The following is a 20,022-nucleotide window of genomic DNA, read 5'->3' as shown; positions in this document are numbered from 1 at the left end:
AAAAGTGCAATTCGAAAGAACAGCCTATGCAAAAAAGAAGGGAGAATCTATGTTAAAAAAAGTAAGCAGTTGCAATGCCGATAATTTCTTGAAAAGTGCAACTGGAAAGAACAGCCTATGCAAAAGAAGGGAAATTTTTTGATAAACATATAAGCAGTTGTAATGCCAACAATTCTTATAACGACTCAAACATTTTTTTAACGAAGAAGGAAACGTAACACTCTGATAATTGCCATCGTACATCGATTTAACGGTTTATTTGAAAATTTGAGAGTTGACCAACTGCCAATTCGCGGCGCTCGCATAGTTTTTGTTTGAGTTTGACGTTTGCTCACTACTGCCATCTAGTTGATGATTGGCCAAATTCATTCCTTTTAGAATTAAGCGAACCTATTTCCGAGACTAAAAATTAAATCGAAAAATGTTCGAAGTGTTACGTCTGTTTGTCTGTGGTGACATTGTTTTCCTTGCAGCATTCAAAAGCCCAACACTGTTTCTTTTTTAAACAAGCTTTTTTTAGAATTTAGGCAATTGGTACAATTATTGGAATTATAACTGCTTTCATTTTCAACATAGGCTTTTCCTTCTTTGCTGCATAGGCTGTTCTTTCGAATTGCACTTTTCAGGAAATTATCGGCATCACAACTGCTTACTTTTTCAACATAGATTTTCCTTTCTTTTCTACATAGGCTGTTCTTTCGAGTTACAATGTTTAGGCTAGTTACAATCGGCACCACAAGCACAGATGTTTAGAAATTTGAAAAAAAAAATATATAATAAATATAACTGCAATTTAACACCGGTGGTTGTAATAATGCCCATAATTTCCTGAAAAGTGCAATTCGAAAGAACAGCCTATGTAGAAAAGAAGGGAGAATCTATGTTGAAAATGTAAGCAGTTATAATTTAAAAATTTTTACTAATTGCCTTTTTTAAGAAGAATATTGTTTAAAAAGAAGGAACATTGTTGGGTTTTTGAATGCCAAAAGGAAAACAATGATACTTTTTCCCTTCTTCATTAAAAATATTTAGAATTGTTGGCATTAAAACTGTTTAAATGTTCACTTTTTCTATTCCATTCCATAGTATTGGAATAATGATGTAAGCCCTTCTCATACCGCATGAATGAAGAGCCTTTGAAGCGAATAATTAGGAACAGCCATTGGGATGGATCCCTCCAACCGTTTGCAAAGAAAAACGTGGTCAGTTGAGTCTTTAGTATCTTGTACACTGAACAACATCAGAAGAATATGCGTTTTCTCTGTAAATTTTGCACATCACTTTTAAAACGTTATTCATCGTAAAACAAGTGCTGCACAATTTTCACAAATCTATCAAAAACAAAACATTTTATAGCAACGCAACTAATAGTTTGTGAACTTTCAAGATAGGTTTAAAGATCAACATGCAACTGTGTACAATGGTAATTAAACGTTTGAACCATTGTAGAATATTTTTATGGATATGTATGTATGTATACATTTTTACCTTAATTTGTTACATATACCGTACAAAAAATAGATATTTGCTCGTAATAACACTATAATGTTAAAATCCTTGCCTATAATACTTATGACACACATGTGATACAAGAATCACTGTACAATTGCGCTTGAAATGAGTGCCATACTGAAAATTCTTGACACTGCGTACCGTTGTACAGGAATCATACTCGTATCACATGTCTGTCCGGGACATATCATTATGATCAACATTTTACTGTTTGTGTATCGAATTAAACTTTTTAGCAGAGTATATTAAGCTTTTCTGGGGAATGGTACATTCTGGGGAATGGATTTCTGGGGAATGGTGCATTCTGGGGAATGGATTTCTGGGGAATGGATTTCTGGGAAATGGTACATTCTGGGGAATGGTACATTCTGGGAAATGGTTTTCTGGGCAATGGAATTCTGGGGATTGGTATTCTGGGGAATGGTTTTCTGGGGAATGTTATAGAATCTGCTGACCACATAAACGCCATGGGATAGGAAAAGGGTATTTTGGTGTGGGATCAGGGTGTTGGTACAGTTACAGGGTTCCTGATTTCCACTTTTCATCTTCTTCCACATTCGAAGACAGTCAGCAGCGAACGGTTGTCGCTTTGGTTCGTGTGTATGCTTGTCAGCGACGACGGCAAACTCCGGCGAACGGTGGGAAGCCACACTTGAAAATTACTCATTCGTCCACATTCGCATCGCAAGCGAATGCGATTCGTGAGTGATTCGATTGATATTGTGCATACGAATTTTTGATGTTTTCGAATTATTTTCTTTGCTAATCTAGCATTTCAGCAACAATACAGTAAAAATGTATGCATTACATGCAGAAATGCTCTTCTACTCATGATAATAGCCGCTTCGATCGCTCACCAGCATTCTTCACCATTCGCCATTCATTCATTCGCTTGCGATCCAAACTGCGACGAATGGCAACGAATATTCATGTCAAGCAGCTGGCTCATCGCTTCCCACTGGTGATGGGGTTGCATGTTTGATCACGACGATCCGTTTGCTGCATCTTTCTCGATTCGCTTCAGCAAAGACGAGTGAATATGAATGGAGTGAGGCGAATATACCGATCCTTGGGTACAGACTTGACAATATCAATGCTATTCAAATGCAAAATAGTTTTAAGGCTCAATAGTGAATCGCATACCTTCCAAAACCCAAAAAAAAAAACAATAATCCACAAAATGCCAAGCAAGTCATAGAAAGCAAACGCGCCCGATTGTTTATTTTGTCAATTACATATAACAAACGGAAACTTCTACACTCTCCGACAGGCCAGTCATCCCGGAAAAAGGTCCCCTCAGTTCTGGAAAATATATTATCCCCAATTAGGCCTTTAATCGAATTGTCCGCGTGGTCTTGTACTACCCTTACTAGGTAAGAACCAGTCATTGCCATACATATTAGCTAGACATGATCCCATGGATAGCATTTGCATATGTAAAAGCTTTGCCGATGTGACTTTCATATTAGGTAGTAATCCTACATTATAGAGATCTGCGGAGGCGGCCATTGTAAGCCAATCGTGCAGAGAGAACTGTCAAAGTGTGAGCCAAATGAACATGCTGATCGTTCGTAGAAAGGCGTCGTTTGAACGGTATTGCAGTCCTCACTAAATAAATTATAATTATTTATTTTTAATATCGAGAAATTGGCGGTATATGTAAGTTTAATAAAAAGATAAAATTTAATTAATTCTGCTATTCTGCTATTCTGCTATTATCAACGCATCCCCTGGCTTTCGCCCATCTGCGTTGTCTTTTCACTGGGCAATACGTAAAAAGATAAAATTTAATTAATTCTGCTTTCAAAAGCTCATGCTTATTACGAAACTTTTGTTGCTGCACTTCTCGAAAAAAAAATCATTGCTGCTTCTTGCTTCACTTCTGCCGATATGATTAGCGTAACACTTTGCAATAAATTTCAGATTTCTTCGATTGCTTCGCTATTTTTTTCAAAATTTCGAAAAAAAATATTCTACCATAATTAGAAAATGTAAACAAAACAACTTGAACCACAACAAATACACGCACAAAGTTTGAACATCTAACATTGAAGCAAGTGTTGGCTGTCGATGTAAACAAAACGAACAGCGTTGCCGAATCGACATATGTAACTTCCGCTCATCTCTATGTAGAGGATTTCTACTATTAGGCAATTCTCTCATCTCATGCTTATCTTCAAAACCTTGTCAAGCTTAAAAAATTGAAGTTAATAACAAATACATTACAAGGTTCGAATTCCCATAGAATGAGATCATTCATTCGCACTACAAACCCATAGGAGATAATATCACATTGGCTGATTACAGTACAAATGCGAAAAATCTCCCTTTTCCCCCTATCCGCAACCCTGTTGGATTTCGAAAGCCTAGGAGAATTTTACAAACCTTCAATGGCATTCCCATACACTAACCTACATTGCCAATTCAGGGGTCTGACTGGGCCTATTACCCTCCCTCAGTTTGTAATATTCTCACCAACTTGGAATTATATTTTCCCAGCACATAAATGACTTCGACAATTAATGTTCGATATACTATGCAACAGCATGATCAGTATAACTATATCAGATGACTTGAAGATCTGATTTTAACAGAATTGTTTGCCATTGATCATACATTCAGCTATTCCAATCATTACTGCAAAGCACATCGTCTACATGCTTAAAATCAAAGCTTCCTGGAAGATACATATATCATCAGGGTACCAGATTCCACACATCTAAGACTAGTTTTGCAGAAAAACATCATCTGTTTAATGACTGTTAAGCCAATTTATAAGGGTTTTCATTTTATGTTAGTTTAATCCATATACTACCAGATACAAATCAAGACTTATGTGGAACTTTTCGTAAAAGTATGATTTTATTACATTTGGTGTGAGACCAAAGTGGTCCTAATGCCGCTCACGAACAAATTTATGCCATCTTTTAAATAGACTTTTGCGGAAAAGTGCATTTTATGTTAGTTTAATCTAAGTACAATCAGATACAAAACAAGACTTATGTAGAACTTTTCATAAAAGGGGTCGTCCCTTATGCCAAATGTCCTTTATTTTTTTTACTATTTCTTTATTTGACAGGCCTAGACGCCCGAAGGCTTTACGAGGCCAATAGAACCTTTTTAATTTTGAATTAGACAAACTAACAGAATCACAGCCACTCTGTGACCCTTGAATACCACACATTTTTTTCATCTCCTTTTCGCGCTTAGTTGACAGCCGCCGTCTTTATGCCAAACGTCCTTTATGCCAAATGTCTTATGCCAAACGTCGTTATGCCAAATGTCCTTATGCCAAACAGCCTTATGCCAAACGTACTAGACCCCATAAAAGTGTGATTAAATCCTTCAGGAAATCCTTGAAATTCTTCCATATTTTTTTCAAAAGACCGGATTCCTAAAAAAACATTTTTTTCCGAAAAAAAAATCTGGAGTAACTTTTGGGGGAAAACACTTGCAGTGATTCTTGGAGAAATTCTAAGTGGTATTTCTGGGGGAATACTTCGAAAAGTTCCTGAAAAAAAAGCCGTTGAAAATTCCTGAACAAAACCTTCGAGGAATCCAAGGAGAAACCACTGAAGAAGTTATTGGAACAATTCCTGGGGAAGACCTTGAAGGAATTCTTGGAAAACGCATTGGAAAGTTCCTGAAAGATTTTAGGGAAATTTTTAGATTTCTTGGAGGGTAACCTGTTGTAAATATTTATAAATTCATGGGTATTCTTTCAAGAACAAACCCGCGCAGGCATCTTTAGACACATTTCTGGGGAATCCTTGAAGAGATTATTGAAAAATCTTTGAAGGAACAAATTAAGGAATCTCTAAACGATAACTTGGAGGAATCCTTGGCATAATTCCTGAAGGATTCCTAGGAGCAATTCCTCCTCAAAAACTGTCTGGAAAAAAACCTGGGCAAATCCTTGGATTCCTCGGAGCATTCCTTGGAGAAAGTCCCGGGGTTTTTATTGAGGGAGTTCCTGGAGGAGTCATTGGGGCAATTCGTGGTTGAATTCTTGAAATATTTCCTGGAGAAATCTTTGTATCTAGGAACTCTTCTCGGAAGTCGGAAGTATTCTTGGAGTACTCCTTGCAGAAAGGAATTGTTGGAGGAATTCCTAAAGCATTTTTACAGATATGTACTCCCCGAGGAATTCCTGCAGAAATGTTTGGAGGAACTTTTAGAGTAATATCTGGATGAATTTTGAGAGGAATCCATAAAAAAAATCTGAAAGTAGTTGTTGACGAATTTTCAAAAGAAACACGCAGAAAAAAGCATGGTAACATCAAAAATATTTCAGGTAAACTCAAATAAATTGTCAATTTGTTCTGGCAACAAAAATAAAACTGTTTGGACTTTGGAGCAAATCGAACGTCACATTTAAAGCAAATTCAATCCATTTTTGAAACAAACATGCATCTTCTGACAAGTTATGTTAGAAACAAATGTATTTTTTTTTTTGTGGCAGGTCGGCCCTACGGAAATATTTGTTTTCCAATTAAATTTACAAAGTCATTTCTTTCTCTAGGAAAACCCACTTCCCGCGTGGCACTTTCAATGCCAACATCATGTAGATAACATACGCTCCCGAAATCAACGGGATTTCGTGGAAACTTTTGATTAAACTTGACTTTTTTTGCAAGAGGAGATCTTGTTTGGTGCTGCAGCTGGAACATGAGAGTTTTGTTTATGTTATCGACGGCGGAACGGGGGGCTCTTCAATGGGTATTGTAGAAATACATATTGATTTCTTTGAGTTAGTTTTAAAAATTATTATTTTAGTTTTAAATATTTTCTCAGTTTACCGAATAAACATGAATATTTTTGTTTCAAACGAACGAAATTTGTGAATGCTTGGAGGAATTCCTACAATAATCCTTGGAAAAACTCATGAAGGAAACCGTGGAAACTAATTTGGAGTATTTATGGTAGAAATCTTTGGCTGAATTACAAAAAATAATTTGGAGTTTATCTAAGAAATCCTTATAGGAATTCTTAGATAAAAACTAAGGTATTCTTTTAATAAAAGAAACCTTTGGAGGAATCTATGGAGAAATTACAAAACATTTTTTGTGGCAATCATAGAAGAATTGATAAATTAACTAAAATGTCAGAGAACCTCTGAAGGAATTTCTTTAAAAAAAACTATGGAAGAATTATAAAAGACAACTTTAGGGAAATATGTTGAAACAATCTTGGAAAAACCGGCAAGGGATTTTTTATTGGAACTTCGGAAAAGAATTAATCCAAGGAGAAATTATTACAGGAATTCTTTGATGGAATGCAAGTTCCTTAGAGACATTCCTAGAAAAACACTTAAATGAATTACTAGAAGAATCCTTGGAACAATACCAGAAGAAGTCCTTGGAGAAATGCCAGAATGACTCCTTGAAAATAGCAGGGATCTCTGGAATATGTATCAGCCATGCCTGAACAATGTTTTGAACAGTTTCCTGGAAAACTATTGGTGGAATTCCTAGAGGAGTCTTTAGAGTCTTTAGAGGAAAGGATGAATTCCTGGAGGAATTATTGGAGAAAATCTTGGTGGAATCCTTGGAGGAATCATGGGGAATTTCATGGAGGATTTTGAATGAATTCCCAGAAAAAAATCTTGGAGAACTTCCTACAATTTCTCCAGAAAACTTTCAAACATTTCTTTTAAAATAAAGAAATGTTTGAAAGTTTTCTGGAGAAATTTTTGGATGAATTGTAGAAAAAAATATTGGATGAATCCTTTGCAAATCTGTAGGATCATCGTTTGACTTTAAATTAAATTAGGCGAACTGGAATCGTCGTGAGGAAAGTCTCGACTTTTTGTTTCTGCTTTTTTCCCCGGAATTTCTTGTTCAACCCAGAGACCACTCCGTCTTCTTCTTCTTGGTGAAACATCCCATTTGGGACAAAGTCTGTTTCTTAGGATTGTATGAGCACTTCCACAGTTATTAGATAAGAGCTTCCTTTGCCAATGACCATTTTGCAAGTGTATATTATGTGGCAGACACACAGATACTCTATGCCCCCCCCCCCTCTAAAATTCAAGGAAATTTTCTTTACGAAAAGCTCCTGAACCAACTGGTAATCGAACTCGTCACCTTTAGCATGATTTCACAATAATGAGAAAGTAGATAAAAGCATGAAACAATTTTGTCAAATACATCATATATCTAAAGCGATTCTATAACATTCCCCAGAAAACCATTCCCCAGAAAACCATTTCCCAGAAACCCATTCCCCAGAATGTACCATTCCCCAGAATTCCATTCCCCAGAATGTACCATTCCCCAGAAAGAAAATAAAACTATTGGTTTATTTCTGAATGGTTTATCTTCTTCTACTTTATGGTTCTACGTCCGCACTGGGACTTGGCCTGCCTCTCTTCAACTTAGTGTTCTTTGAGCAATTCCACAGTTATTAATTGAAGGGCTTTCTTTGCCTGCCATTGCATGAATTTGTATATTGTGAGGCAAGTACAATGATACTCTATGCCCAGGGAGTCGAGAAAATTTTCCCGACCGGAACGGGAATCGAACCCGTCGTCTCCGGATTGGCGATCCATAGCCTTAAACACTAAGCTAACTGGAGACCCTGAATGGTTTATATTAATCGCTAAAAATCAAATATTTAATCGTAAGAAATCACCGAAAGAAACATCCTGCCAAAAATTCTTAAAAACTTTGGAAGTAAGCATGATTTGCCTTTACAATTTAGATTATTGGTATAATTATTGGCGTCGCAACTGCTTACTTTTTCAACATACATTTTTCCTTCTTTTCTGCATAGGTTGTTCTTTCGAATTGCACTTTTCAGTAAATTATCGACATCAAAATTTCTTACATTTTCTACGTAGTTTTTCCTTCTTTTCTGCATAGGCTGTTCTTTCGAGTTACACTATTCAGGTAATTATCGGCACCACAAGCACAGGTATTTAGAAATTTGAAATAGTAGTTTACGTAACAAGGTGCAGAATGAAGATTTTTACAGCACGAGTCGAACATTTATCCAACGAGGCTTGCCGAGTTGGATAATTACGACGAGTGCTGTAAAAATCGAGTTCTGCACCGAGTTGCGTACAACGTTTTTTGCAATTTCATAAATTACCACTAGAACATATTTTTTAACAAAACTTGTTTATCAAACTGCACACTGATGTTCATAGCCATGTTTAAGAAAGTCTGATCGTAGCAGGTTACACCGTGCTGTTGTCACATTTTTTCAAAACTGTTTCCCGGAAGCATCACGAAGTTGATCAAAATTGAAAACAATGTTGTAATGGTTCATTACGCAACGCAAATCGTTACAGCACTGCTAATTTGGTGTGGGAAAGTAGGCCTTTTCCTGACAGATTTGCGTGAAGTAAAACAGCCTATTACGATGAGAAATTGCAAAAAAAAATATTAAATAAATATTTTAGCAATTTTAACACCGGTGGAGGCTGTAATGCCCATAATTTCCCGAAAAAGAAGGGAGAACCTATGTTAAAAAAGTATATACGCAGTTGCGATGCCGATAATTTCCTGAAAAGTGCAACTCGATAGAACAGACTATGCAAAAGAAGGGAAAATTGTTGATGAACATATAAGCAGTTGTAATGCCAACAATTCTTATAACGACTCAAACATTTTTTTAACGAAGAAGGAAACGTAACACTCTGATAATTGCCATCGTACTTCGATTTAACGGTTTATTTGAGGGTTGACCAACTGCCAATCCGCGGCGCTCGCATCGTTTTTGTTCGAATTTGACACTACTGCCACCTAGTTGATGGTTGGCCAAATTCAGTCCTTTTAGAATTCAGCGAATCTGTTTCCGAGACTAAAATTTGAATCGAAAAATGTTCGAAGTGTTACGTCTGTTTGTCTGTGGTGACATTGTTTTCCTTGCGGCATTCAAAACCCCAACACTGTTCCTTTTTTTAAACAAGCTTTTTTTAGAATTTAGGCAATTGGTACAATTATTGGAATTATAACTGCTTTCATTTTCAACATAGACTTTTCCTTCTTTGCTGCATAGGCTGTTCTTTCGAATTGCACTTTTCAGGAAATTATCGGCATCACAACTGCTTACTTTTTCAACATAGATTTTCCCTTCTTTTCTACATGGGCTGTTCTTTCGAGTTGCAATGTTTAGGTAATTATCGGCACCACAAGCACAGGTGTTTAGAGATTTGAAAAAAAAATATATTGTTTACGGATTCTGGTCAATTTTTCGGGTTTTGGTCGAAATAAAATTCGCGGCGTACATTTGCGACCGAACATGAACTCTTTATTGTCAAAACTAAAACTACAAACAAAAGCGCGCGGGAATTCAATTGGCGCGAGGGATAGGTAATGGTTAAATACACATTGATTATGTTTTACTCAGAACAAAGTCCCGGCCTTGAGGCAAGTGCCTCAACAATCCTAGACTGATGGTAGCGGAACGAGCTTCTGGATTGGGCGCTGATACTCGGAAGAACCTCTGCGGAGCGTCACGGTCCTCACCACGCCATAACGATCAGGATGAACCGAAACCACACGGGCAAGCTCCCACTGAGCTGGCGGTGTGTTCTCGTTCTTCACTAGCACAAGCCTGTTGACTTCCAGGTTATCCCTTGTTTCTTGCCACTTCGCACGTGGCTGTAGAGATGATACATACTCGTTTCTCCAACGTTGCCATATGTCCTCCACCTGCTTCTGAAGCACCTTCCAAGAATCGAGTCGGTTGATGGGTACACTTGGTACAGATGGTTCTGGCAACAAATTCATTGGCTGCCCAATGATGAAGTGTCCTGGCGTTAGAACATTGTAGTCATCTGGAGAGTTAGACATTGCACACAGTGGCCTTGAATTAAGGCATGCCTCAACCTGGGTCAGTATAGTGTACAAGTCTTCGTAGGTAAGTGGTCCACGGCTGAGTACCTTGTATAGGTGCAGCTTAGCACTCTTAACAGCGGCTTCCCATAAACCCCCTACGTGGGGAGCAGACGGTGGTATGAAGGTCCACTTGATACCAACATTCGATGAGAAGCGCTCTGCTCGATTTTTGAATTCCACAGATTGGAAAAACTCTTGCATTTGTCGATCCGCACCGACAAAATTTGTTCCATTGTCGGACCAAATTTCGGTGCATAATCCACGGCGAGCGATAAATCTTTTCAGCGAGTCAATGAATGCGGCAGTCGATAAATCGCTGGCGGCCTCCAAATGGACCGCCTTAGTAGAGAGGCACACGAATACTACTATATAACCTTTCGTCAGAAGTGGTTTCCGTGGATTTCCGCTTTTTACGATGATCGGACCAGCATAGTCGACCCCAACGTGGACAAATGCTCGCACAGGCATAGTGCGAACCGCTGGTAAGCTTCCCATCAGCTGAGTAGCAGTCTTCGCCTTCATTCGACAGCATCGAATGCAGTTATGCACTATTTGTCGAGCCGCAGTCTGACATCGCAAAATCCAATAGCGTTGGTTGAGGGTAGCTACCAGCAATGAAGGTCCGGCATGTAGATTTGCCAGATGCGTGTCCAGCATTATTACCTTTGTACAACGATGATCGCTAGGCAAAATTACCGGATGCTTCATTTCGTACGGTAAATCAGCATTTTGGAGTCTACCTCCCACTCGTAGTGTCCCATCTTTATCAATGAATGGGTGGAGAGAACGAAGCTTGCTTTTGCGAGGTAACTCAGTTCCACTTCGGAGACATGTCAGGTCCTTATCAAACTTGTCCTGTTGTGGGAAACGAATTATTCCCAAAGTGGCCGCTTGTAGCTCGTCGGGAGAGATTGGTCCAGTTTTGCATTTGTCCTTGGAACATACGGCCTTCATGTTGGCAACGAAGCGGTTGATGGCAGCGAGAACTCTGCTCATACGACTGATAGACGAAAACCGATCCAGCAGATACTGTTCCACGATGAAATTACTCCCTACGGCAATGTTGGTGTTGAAGACCGAAACTTGATGACTGGCTTCACAAATTGGTGTTACGGCCGTTAGGTGATCGTTGAATTGGGTTTGATTGTAGAGCCACGAAGGCCCCGTCCACCAAAGAGTGTGTTCCAGTAGTTCACATGGTGACACTCCTCGGGATGCGCAGTCAGCTGGATTTTGTCCTGAAGTTACGTGATGCCATGAACTCCGCGGGAGCACATCCAGAATAGTTGCAGTCCGATTAGCTACATAGGTTTTCCACTTCCGTGGGTGAGATGACAGCCATTCCAAGACAACTGTCGAATCCGTCCAGGCGTAGAGGTCGAGATCGAGGTGACTCAGTGCAGAGGATATTTTCTTCATCAAAGTAGTTAGCAGGACAGCTGCGTTCAACTCTAGCCGAGGAAGAGTGACCTGCTGAATGGGTGCCACCTTGGTCTTGGCGGCGATGAGAGTAACGTTTATTTGACCATTTGAATCAACAGACCGGCCGTATACAACAGCAGCGTAGGCCAACTCCGATGCGTCTGAGAATCCAATAAGTTGCATTTTTTCTCCGTGGTTGGCAATCCATCGAGGGATACGGATTTGCTCCAACATATGAAGATTGTTTTTGGTACTCACCCACTCTTCTTCAATGGCTGCTGGAAGTGGATCATCTCAGGTCAAATCATGCAGCCAAAGCTGTTGAAACAGAATTTTTATCTTGACGATGCACGGCGACAGCCATCCGAAGGGGTCGAACAGCTTCGATGCGTCCGATAGGAGTTGTCGTTTTGTGTTACAGCTTGTTACGTCCAACGATACCTTGAAGTTGAATGAATCCTCTTTCGGCGACCAATGTATTCCCAGAGCCTTGACCGAGTCCACCTCACTCGTGAATTGTAGAGGGATTGGACCTTGTCTGCTATCGGCGATGTTTTCGATCAGCTCTGGCACATTCGACGACCACTTCCTGAGGACAAATCCGGAACTTTCCATGATTGTTGAGATTTCGCTTACCAACTTCCGAGCTTCTTCCAGGGTACGAGCCCCGGACATCAAGTCATCTACGTAAAATCCTTTCACGATTCGATCAGCAGCTTCTGGAAATTCAGTAGCACTATCACGAGCAGCTTGTCGTAGAGATTCTGTGGCCAGATATGCAGCACACGATGTCCCGTAGGTGACCGTTAGCAGACGGTAGTGTTGAACAGGATCCTCCGGGCTTTTCCTATACACAATTCGTTGGTAGTCCACCTGGTCTTTTGAAATCTGTACTTGTCTGTACATTTTCTCTACATCGCTAGTGAATACTACAGGGTATGTTCGGAAGCGAGACAAAACGTCAAGTAGACTCTCGGTATTGTTCGGACCGACGAGTAAACGATCATTGAGGGAGATTCCAGATGAGCTTCTGCACGATCCGTCAAAGACGACGCGCAATTTGGTCGTAGAGCTATCCTCCTTCTGCACAGCATGGTGTGGCAAATAGAAGCATTCGCAGGGAGATTTTGCTATCTCGGATTCCGGAACAGGTTCCATGTGGCCTAATCGCAAATAATCCTCCATGAATTCTCCATACTGTTGCTTGAACGTAGGATTCACTAGAAACTTTCGCTCCATGGCATGCAACCTCTTGACGGCTGCGGTAAGCGATTCTCCTAGCGCGGGCTTCGTTTCATCGAATGGCAGCCGTACGACAAACCTACCACTTTCGTTGCGATGATGCGTAGTGTTGAAAATCTCAGCAGCCCGAATTTCGTCAGCAGTAAACACCTTTTGTGAAGGCATTTCTTCGGTCTCCCAAAACATCCGCAGTGCTTTATCAATGTTGACACTCGAGTCTACGCTGAGAGAAGCACAGAGGGTTTCGATGCTAGTTCCACCGTCGAATCGGCCGGCCACTAGCCAACCAAATACCGAATTTTGTGCGATTGGCAATCCATTTTCATCAGTAATTTGGCCCATGCGGAGCATTGGTAGGAAGAGTTCAACACCAAGGATGACATCGATTTTACCCGTTTTCCAGAACGTCGGATCAGCCAAAGGGACCGCTTCCAAAAACTTCATTCGCTTCCCGTCAATGGATTGGTTCGGCATCGGTGAAGTTAACACTTCGAGAACATATGCTTCTGTCGTTAGAACCACTTCGTCGTTGAATCGAGAAGATATTTCCAGGCGTACCGCACCCTTCGTAGTACCAGCTGCGGATCCTGCCACCCCCGTGACAGCAAATCTAGCGTTGCTTCTGGAAAGTCCGAGGCGCGTCACGCAAGCTTCGCTGATAAGTGACGCCCCAGAGCAGGAATCGATTGCGATTTGGAAGGTTCCGCTGTTGTCTCGAACTTTGATCAACGCTGTTGGCAGCAACGCAACCTTGTGTGGGATCCCAGATGATGAGAGTTCCGTTTTGAAGCTCGACAACTCGTCCGTAGAGTGAACTTCTTGTTCCGGCAGCTCGGAGGCCGGTGAACTGCAGGCCGATTGGATTGTCGGTTTCTGCACTGAGGTCGCTTCCTGGCTGTCTCCGTGTTGACAGAGGAGCGTATGATGCCGTTGGTTGCATCCACTATTCTTGCACGAGGTTTTCGACGAACAATTCTTCACGGAGTGTGATGGCCTGAGGCAGTTGAAGCACAGTTTAGACTTCTGTACTAACTCCCTACGGTCAGCGACGCTTGAGGCCTTAAACGATTCACACTGATAAATCTGATGATCCGAAGAGCATTTAGGACACAGCTGGGATTCAAGGTAAAAACTCTGCAGTCTTTTCTCCAGTGGCTTCGACTGTTCCTTTCGAAATTCCTTCTTCATGGTATCCGTGTATGCCGTGCTGGGGCGCAAAAACGATGAACAGGTCTCGAGAGCATCGCAACGGTTTTCGAGAAATTTTAGGAATTGAGCAAACGTTGGGTCTTGGAGATCGACGAGTTTCGCAGCCCATTGAGCGCGAGATTCCTTATCCAGCTTTTCGAGGAGCAGGTGTATGAGCCAGGGGTCGCGGGATTCGTATTGGGCACCCATAGCACTCAGTTGCCTGATCACTTCGTCCGATGTCGTTACCAGTCTTCGAAGGGAGGTTGGATTCGCGGATGTCACGACTGGTTGCTCTAGAAACTCCTTCACTAGCGAGAAGACCGTGTACTTATTCTGGTCGTATCGGTCGAGAAGCTTGTCCCAAACTTGTTTATAATTAGCGTCCGTAATTGCAAAGGAGCTAACCAAACTTTTGGCTTCACCGTCGAGATAAGAGAGCAGATACTGAAGCTTCTGAGAATCTCGAAGAGATTGCTTGCTGTGGATGGTGCTGATGAAAAGATCCTTGAATGACCGCCACTCTTTACGGTTTCCTTTGAATGTTGGAATGTTGATAGGAGGAAGACGAACATTCAGCAGTAGATCCAGACTTTGCGCTTGTGCTGCAGGTCGATTTTCCACTGGGTGTAGTCGAGCGTCCTCAAGCTGGGCAGTTAACGCACTCGTTTGGGTTGAAACTACAGCCTGATTCGACATAAGCACCCGCTGCGCTTCGAGCAGTGCAGTCACAGCACTTCGGAGGTTGTCATTCGATTCGTTGTTGACATCATCGCCCACAACCGAGCCTTCATCCATCTGTATGTACATCGCCTTTGCCTCATAGTATCGCTCCTCGAACTCTGTGCGGTAATTGAATACCGAGGCGATGGCTTCCAAATCGGTTGTGCGATCTTCGATTTCACCTTGAACAGCAAAAAAGGCATCGCCGAGCCGATGCAGCCGATCGACGCGTTCCCTAACCTCACATAGCGGCGGATTGCGGGTTAGAACCTTCTTTGCTGTTTCGAGCTCCCATTTCACCTTTTGGAAGAGTGAATTTCGTCTCACTTGTAGTTCTTCCATGTTCTACCGATTACTTTTACTACCCGGTTCGCGAAGGACCATAAATGTTTACGGATTCTGGTCAATTTTTCGGGTTTTGGTCGAAATAAAATTCGCGGCGTACATTTGCGACCGAACATGAACTCTTTATTGTCAAAACTAAAACTACAAACAAAAGCGCGCGGGAATTCAATTGGCGCGAGGGATAGGTAATGGTTAAATACACATTGATTATGTTTTACTCAGAACAATATAATAAATATAACATCAATTTAACACCGGTGGTTGCAATAATGCCCATAATTTCCTGAAAAGTGCAATTTGAAAGAACAGCCTATGTAGAAAAGAAGGGAGAATCTATGTTGAAAATGTAAGCAGTTATAATTCCAAAAAAATTACTAATTGCCTTAATTCTAAGAAAAAAATTGTTTTAAAAGAAGGAACATTGTTGGGTTTTTGAAAGCCAAAAGGAAAACAATGATACCTTTTTCCTTCTTCATTAAAAATATTTAGAATTGCTGGCATTAAAACTGCTTATACCTATGATCACTTTTTCTATTCCATAGTATTGGAATAATGATAAAAGCCCTTCTCATACCGCATGAATGAAGGGCCTTTGAAGCGAATAATTAGGAACATCCATTGGGATGGATTCCTCCAACCATTTGCATAGAAAAACGTGGTCAGTTGAGTCTTTCCGAGTAACTCAAAGTTTTCGACAGAAAAATCTTTTTAATATAAACCGACCATAAACTGGTCCATTAGCATCTTGTACACTGAACAACATCAAAAGAAAATGCATTTTCTCTATAAATTTTGCACATCACTTTTAAAACTTTATTCATCGTGAAACAAGTGCTGCACAATTTTCACAAATCTGTCAAAAACAAAACATTTTATAGCAATGCAACTAACAGTTTGTGAACTTTCAAGATAGGTTTAAAGATCAACATGCAACTGTGTACAATGGTAATTAAACGTTTGAACCATTGTAGAATATTTTTATGGATATATCGTATAAGAAATAGATGTTTGCGCGTAATAATAACTATAATGTTAAAATCCTTGCCTATAACATACCATTATGATCAACATTGTACTGTTTGTGTATCGAATTAAACTTTTTAGACGAGTATATTAAGCTTTTCTGGGGAATGGATTTCTGGTTAATGGATTTCTGGGGAATGGTACATTCTGGGAAATGGTTTTCTGGGGAATGGTTTTCTGGGGAATGTTATAGAATCATCTAAAGCTTATAAGGTTCAGTCGCAAACATGTTTGGATCCGCAAATACGGCTCTGAGACCATAGTGCAATGTGCTAGCGGATGAACCATCCTGGGGCTGAAAATCTCTAAATGAAGAAATAATAATAATGATAACTTACAATGTTACGACTGTTGATCTTGGTTCTGGTTTCAAACAGCTCGTTGGTATAGTGCTGCAGCAGTTCGGCCCACAACTGCTCGACGTCCATGATGATGTTCCAGTAGCCCCGGATCACCGCCAGATTCTTGTTGAGCATGATGAAATTGCGACCACTGTGAGCCACTTCCTCCAGCACTGCGAACAGCCCGTCGTAGTACTGATCGACGTTGACGTTGTACTGTTTGATCCGCTCGTGGAAGGTAGCTTCAGCGGACTGGAGTAAAATCATGTAGGCATGCTCATAGCTGGAACATTTCTGTAGGATCCATGGGTAACCCTGCATGAAATCCCGGAGCAACCCCAGCAGTCTAGGTTGCGAACCACCTTTCTGATCCAGATCATTCATCAGCAGTGCAAAACATTGGTTTATCACATGCACCACGGAGTACATCATGAAGTGATTGTCCTTTCGGGCCGTTTCCTCCTCAAGCAACTTGAACACCATGTCCCACTCATCGAAAAACTCCAACTGCCACAGGTCGGTGATCAGGGCCGACAGCAAATCGGTACGGTGTTCATACCGTACATACAGTTTTAGGATATGCTGAAGAATTTCCAGGTTCTTGCCGTTGTCCGTATCATCCGGGCTGCACAGGGTTCCGACGTGGAAATCGATGGCATAGGTTCGGATCACATGGTCGGCATGAAACATCTGCTGGCGCAATTTCTCCACTACGGCTTCATCGAAAACGGCCTTGCCGTAGTTTTGCCTGAAAAAAGGAACGAATTACGTTAAAGTCCTGTTCATATCAGTTCAACCTCGTGGTTCCTCATGTCATTCCATCCAACTTACCTTTGAATGGACACGATCACCTCCATGCAAACCTTTTCGCACGATTTGTAGGTGAACATCGACTGGGTGAACCGTTTCTCCGGTACCCCCAGGAAATATTTGGCCACTCGATTGGCCACTTCCTCCTTGTGGATGTCGGTGTTTAGCAGGTTCCGCAAGCAGATGGCCACGGTTTGGAACATCTTACAATTCCGGTGCTGCAGAAAAGCGGTCAGCACATCCAGCATGCAGTTTTCGATGATGCATTCCTTCGGATAGGCTTCCAGCGTTCGACAGATCAATTCGCTGATGATCGGAAGAGTGATTTTGTAACTGCTGCTGCCTTCCACGTTTCGCAGCATCATGTTGCAAACTTTATGCACATAACGCAGCTGCTGTTCTGTGTCACCCGGCGAAGTTTCATCGTCATCGTCCGGTGACCGGCGATGGTTCCCTAGCTGGTTTCGCACGTAGACCATGTTCACCAGAACCAAGGTGCTGAGGTAGCCACCGACCATTTTGCATTCGTCTTCGTTGGACTCGCAAAAGGCGATCAGAACTCGAACAAAATAGTTTAGCCAAATGTTGTCCAACAGGAGTTCCCGGTACTCGCGGGCAATCATCATCTCGAGCAGCTGGAAGATGCGTTTATGGTTTGCCGTTTTGCCGAACACACCCGTTTCTTGGTAGCTCTGAAATAGTACAGAAAGGTGATTTTTAAGGGTGTAGCGTAGCACGAAGCGGTGTAAGTAGTGCCACCGCAAAAACGAAAACGATATCAGTTTTATTCATAGATATCGAGCCCCACCCTAATACATTTCCCAATTTCATTTGCAGAGATCTACAACGTCTGGTAACCTTACCGACTTGACGAGCTTCGACCGGACAAACTCCCGCAAATCCGCCGTGTTTCCAACATCATTCAGCTGCAGTTCGTAGCAGAAACCGGTCAAATCTAGCGCCAGTTGCAGTATTTCCAACGTCCCTTGGTCGGTGTCCGCCCGGTAACCGGTACGCCATGTTCCGTACAGCTCCTGTGAAGGGGGTACGAAATATAAATTTTGAAAGCGTTTTTTATTTTGCTAGGACGCTCACAACTTACCTCAACCGGTTGCTCTCCTTCAACCAAGGACGTTATCAGCTTCGCAGCCATTGACCGTTGATTTTCGGTTTCGATGAGAAATGTTTTTCGCTAATTTTCGGGGAGAACACCCGCATCTAAACGTTCCAAACGATTTTATCAAAGCAAAACCAGCAAAACGGAAGCTGTGCGAGTAGTTCACCGACTCGCAGTTTGCGCGGTCGGAAGCTTTTATTCCAATTGGAATATCAGTGTGAAGAGAAGTGTGAAGCGCGGGTAGTGAGCCAAAACTGACGTTTCTCTCAGTGCTTGTTTTGTTCCTTCTTCTTTGCTGTCACGCGTTCTGCTTATGTTGATTCTTGGAACGAGTCGACGCGAGTAGCGAGGTGCGCGTCCATCAGTAATAATTATATTTTTTCTAGTAAATTATCACGTTTTCTAGTGTTTGAAAGTTTGAATTTTATAATATTGCGTTAAGAAGACAGTTTATCAACGTGGGTTACTAAAATAACGCTGTGCAATACTTGATTATTCAAGGTATGTAATTTGATTCCTTTTCATACCTGCATGCTGCATTGATTGTATTTATAGCTGAACATTTCAAAATGTCCTCAAGTAGTTTCTCATTATGGTGATCATCATCTGACTAAAATGTTTTACATTTATTTCTTTCAACAGCAAACGTACCGCCAAAATCAACAAAAGAATCTCGCAACCATGGACGACGAGCTGGTAACCTGCCCGTACAACAAGGAACACCGGATCATCCGGTACCGGCTGCCATACCACATCATCAAGTGCAAGAAGCAATACGTTGGTAAACAGCTGGAACCGTGTCCATTCAACGCAATGCACCTGGTGGACAAAAGCCAAATGACTGCCCACATCAAAGACTGTCCGGATTACCTGATCACGGTGGAGAACGACATGATCAAAGAATACGCACCATCCCGGAGCGGGGTCGGTACCGGTCGGCTGTCCCGGGCGTCCTCGACGGCCATTCAGCAGCGAAGCCAACAGATGTGATATTAAGCCACATTTGATGCGGCAAGAACTAGCTTTTATAATTTTCTAAAACTGTAAGTTGGACTATGAATCGATTACGTTTGGGATGAGATGGACGTATGAACGATGTGTAAATTAATACATGTAAGGCAATCTGATCCTTACCGTTGAATATGTAATACCAGACTATCATTCGTGTGAACAAGCCTATCCTGGGATATTGTTAAGTCTCTCACCGATTATTTACTGAACAGCTTTGCGACTATAGCCCAACACACCCTGCGGTGTTTCATCAGCTTACAATATCTATACTGCCCCCACTCGCATAACAGTCCCATTTGCAAAAAGTAGGAATTGAGAAAACAGCATTTGAAGTTTGAAAACTTGTTTCCATATAAAACTTTGAAAAATCGCCAAAATTTGAAGAATATTTCGATCATCTCGAAACTTTCACAGATTGCTTTGCACATGAATATATAACTGT

At 41.3% G+C, this 20,022-nt stretch overlaps 2 protein-coding genes across 2 annotated transcripts in view; one reads left to right on the top strand and one right to left on the bottom strand.

Moving 5' to 3' along the window:
* The window catches only part of LOC109407231 (uncharacterized), a 43,698-nt gene extending 24,951 nt beyond the window's left edge, over positions 1–18,747 (bottom strand). Inside the window, exons 1-4 of the mRNA XM_062850650.1 lie at positions 18,555–18,747; positions 18,316–18,486; positions 17,474–18,144; positions 16,640–17,390 (exon numbers count right to left, since the gene is read on the bottom strand). Coding sequence (XP_062706634.1) covers positions 16,640–17,390; positions 17,474–18,144; positions 18,316–18,486; positions 18,555–18,605 — 1,644 coding nt within the window. The 5' untranslated portion in view covers positions 18,606–18,747. The remainder of the gene's footprint in view (positions 1–16,639; positions 17,391–17,473; positions 18,145–18,315; positions 18,487–18,554) is intronic.
* A 138-nt stretch (positions 18,748–18,885) lies between these two features.
* LOC109407297 (gametocyte-specific factor 1) lies at positions 18,886–19,717 on the top strand. Its single transcript, XM_019680295.3, has 2 exons — positions 18,886–19,070; positions 19,212–19,717. The coding sequence occupies exon 2, from the start codon at positions 19,251–19,253 to the stop codon at positions 19,557–19,559; it is 309 nt and encodes a 102-aa protein (XP_019535840.1). The 5' UTR covers positions 18,886–19,070; positions 19,212–19,250; the 3' UTR covers positions 19,560–19,717.
* The last annotated feature ends 305 nt before the right edge of the window (positions 19,718–20,022 follow it).

Source organism: Aedes albopictus, chromosome 2 (genome assembly GCF_035046485.1).
Source record: "Aedes albopictus strain Foshan chromosome 2, AalbF5, whole genome shotgun sequence".
Taxonomy (NCBI): domain Eukaryota; kingdom Metazoa; phylum Arthropoda; class Insecta; order Diptera; family Culicidae; genus Aedes; species Aedes albopictus.
The sequence above is the reverse complement of the archived record's forward strand: the minus strand, read 5'-3'. Positions and strand labels throughout refer to the sequence as shown.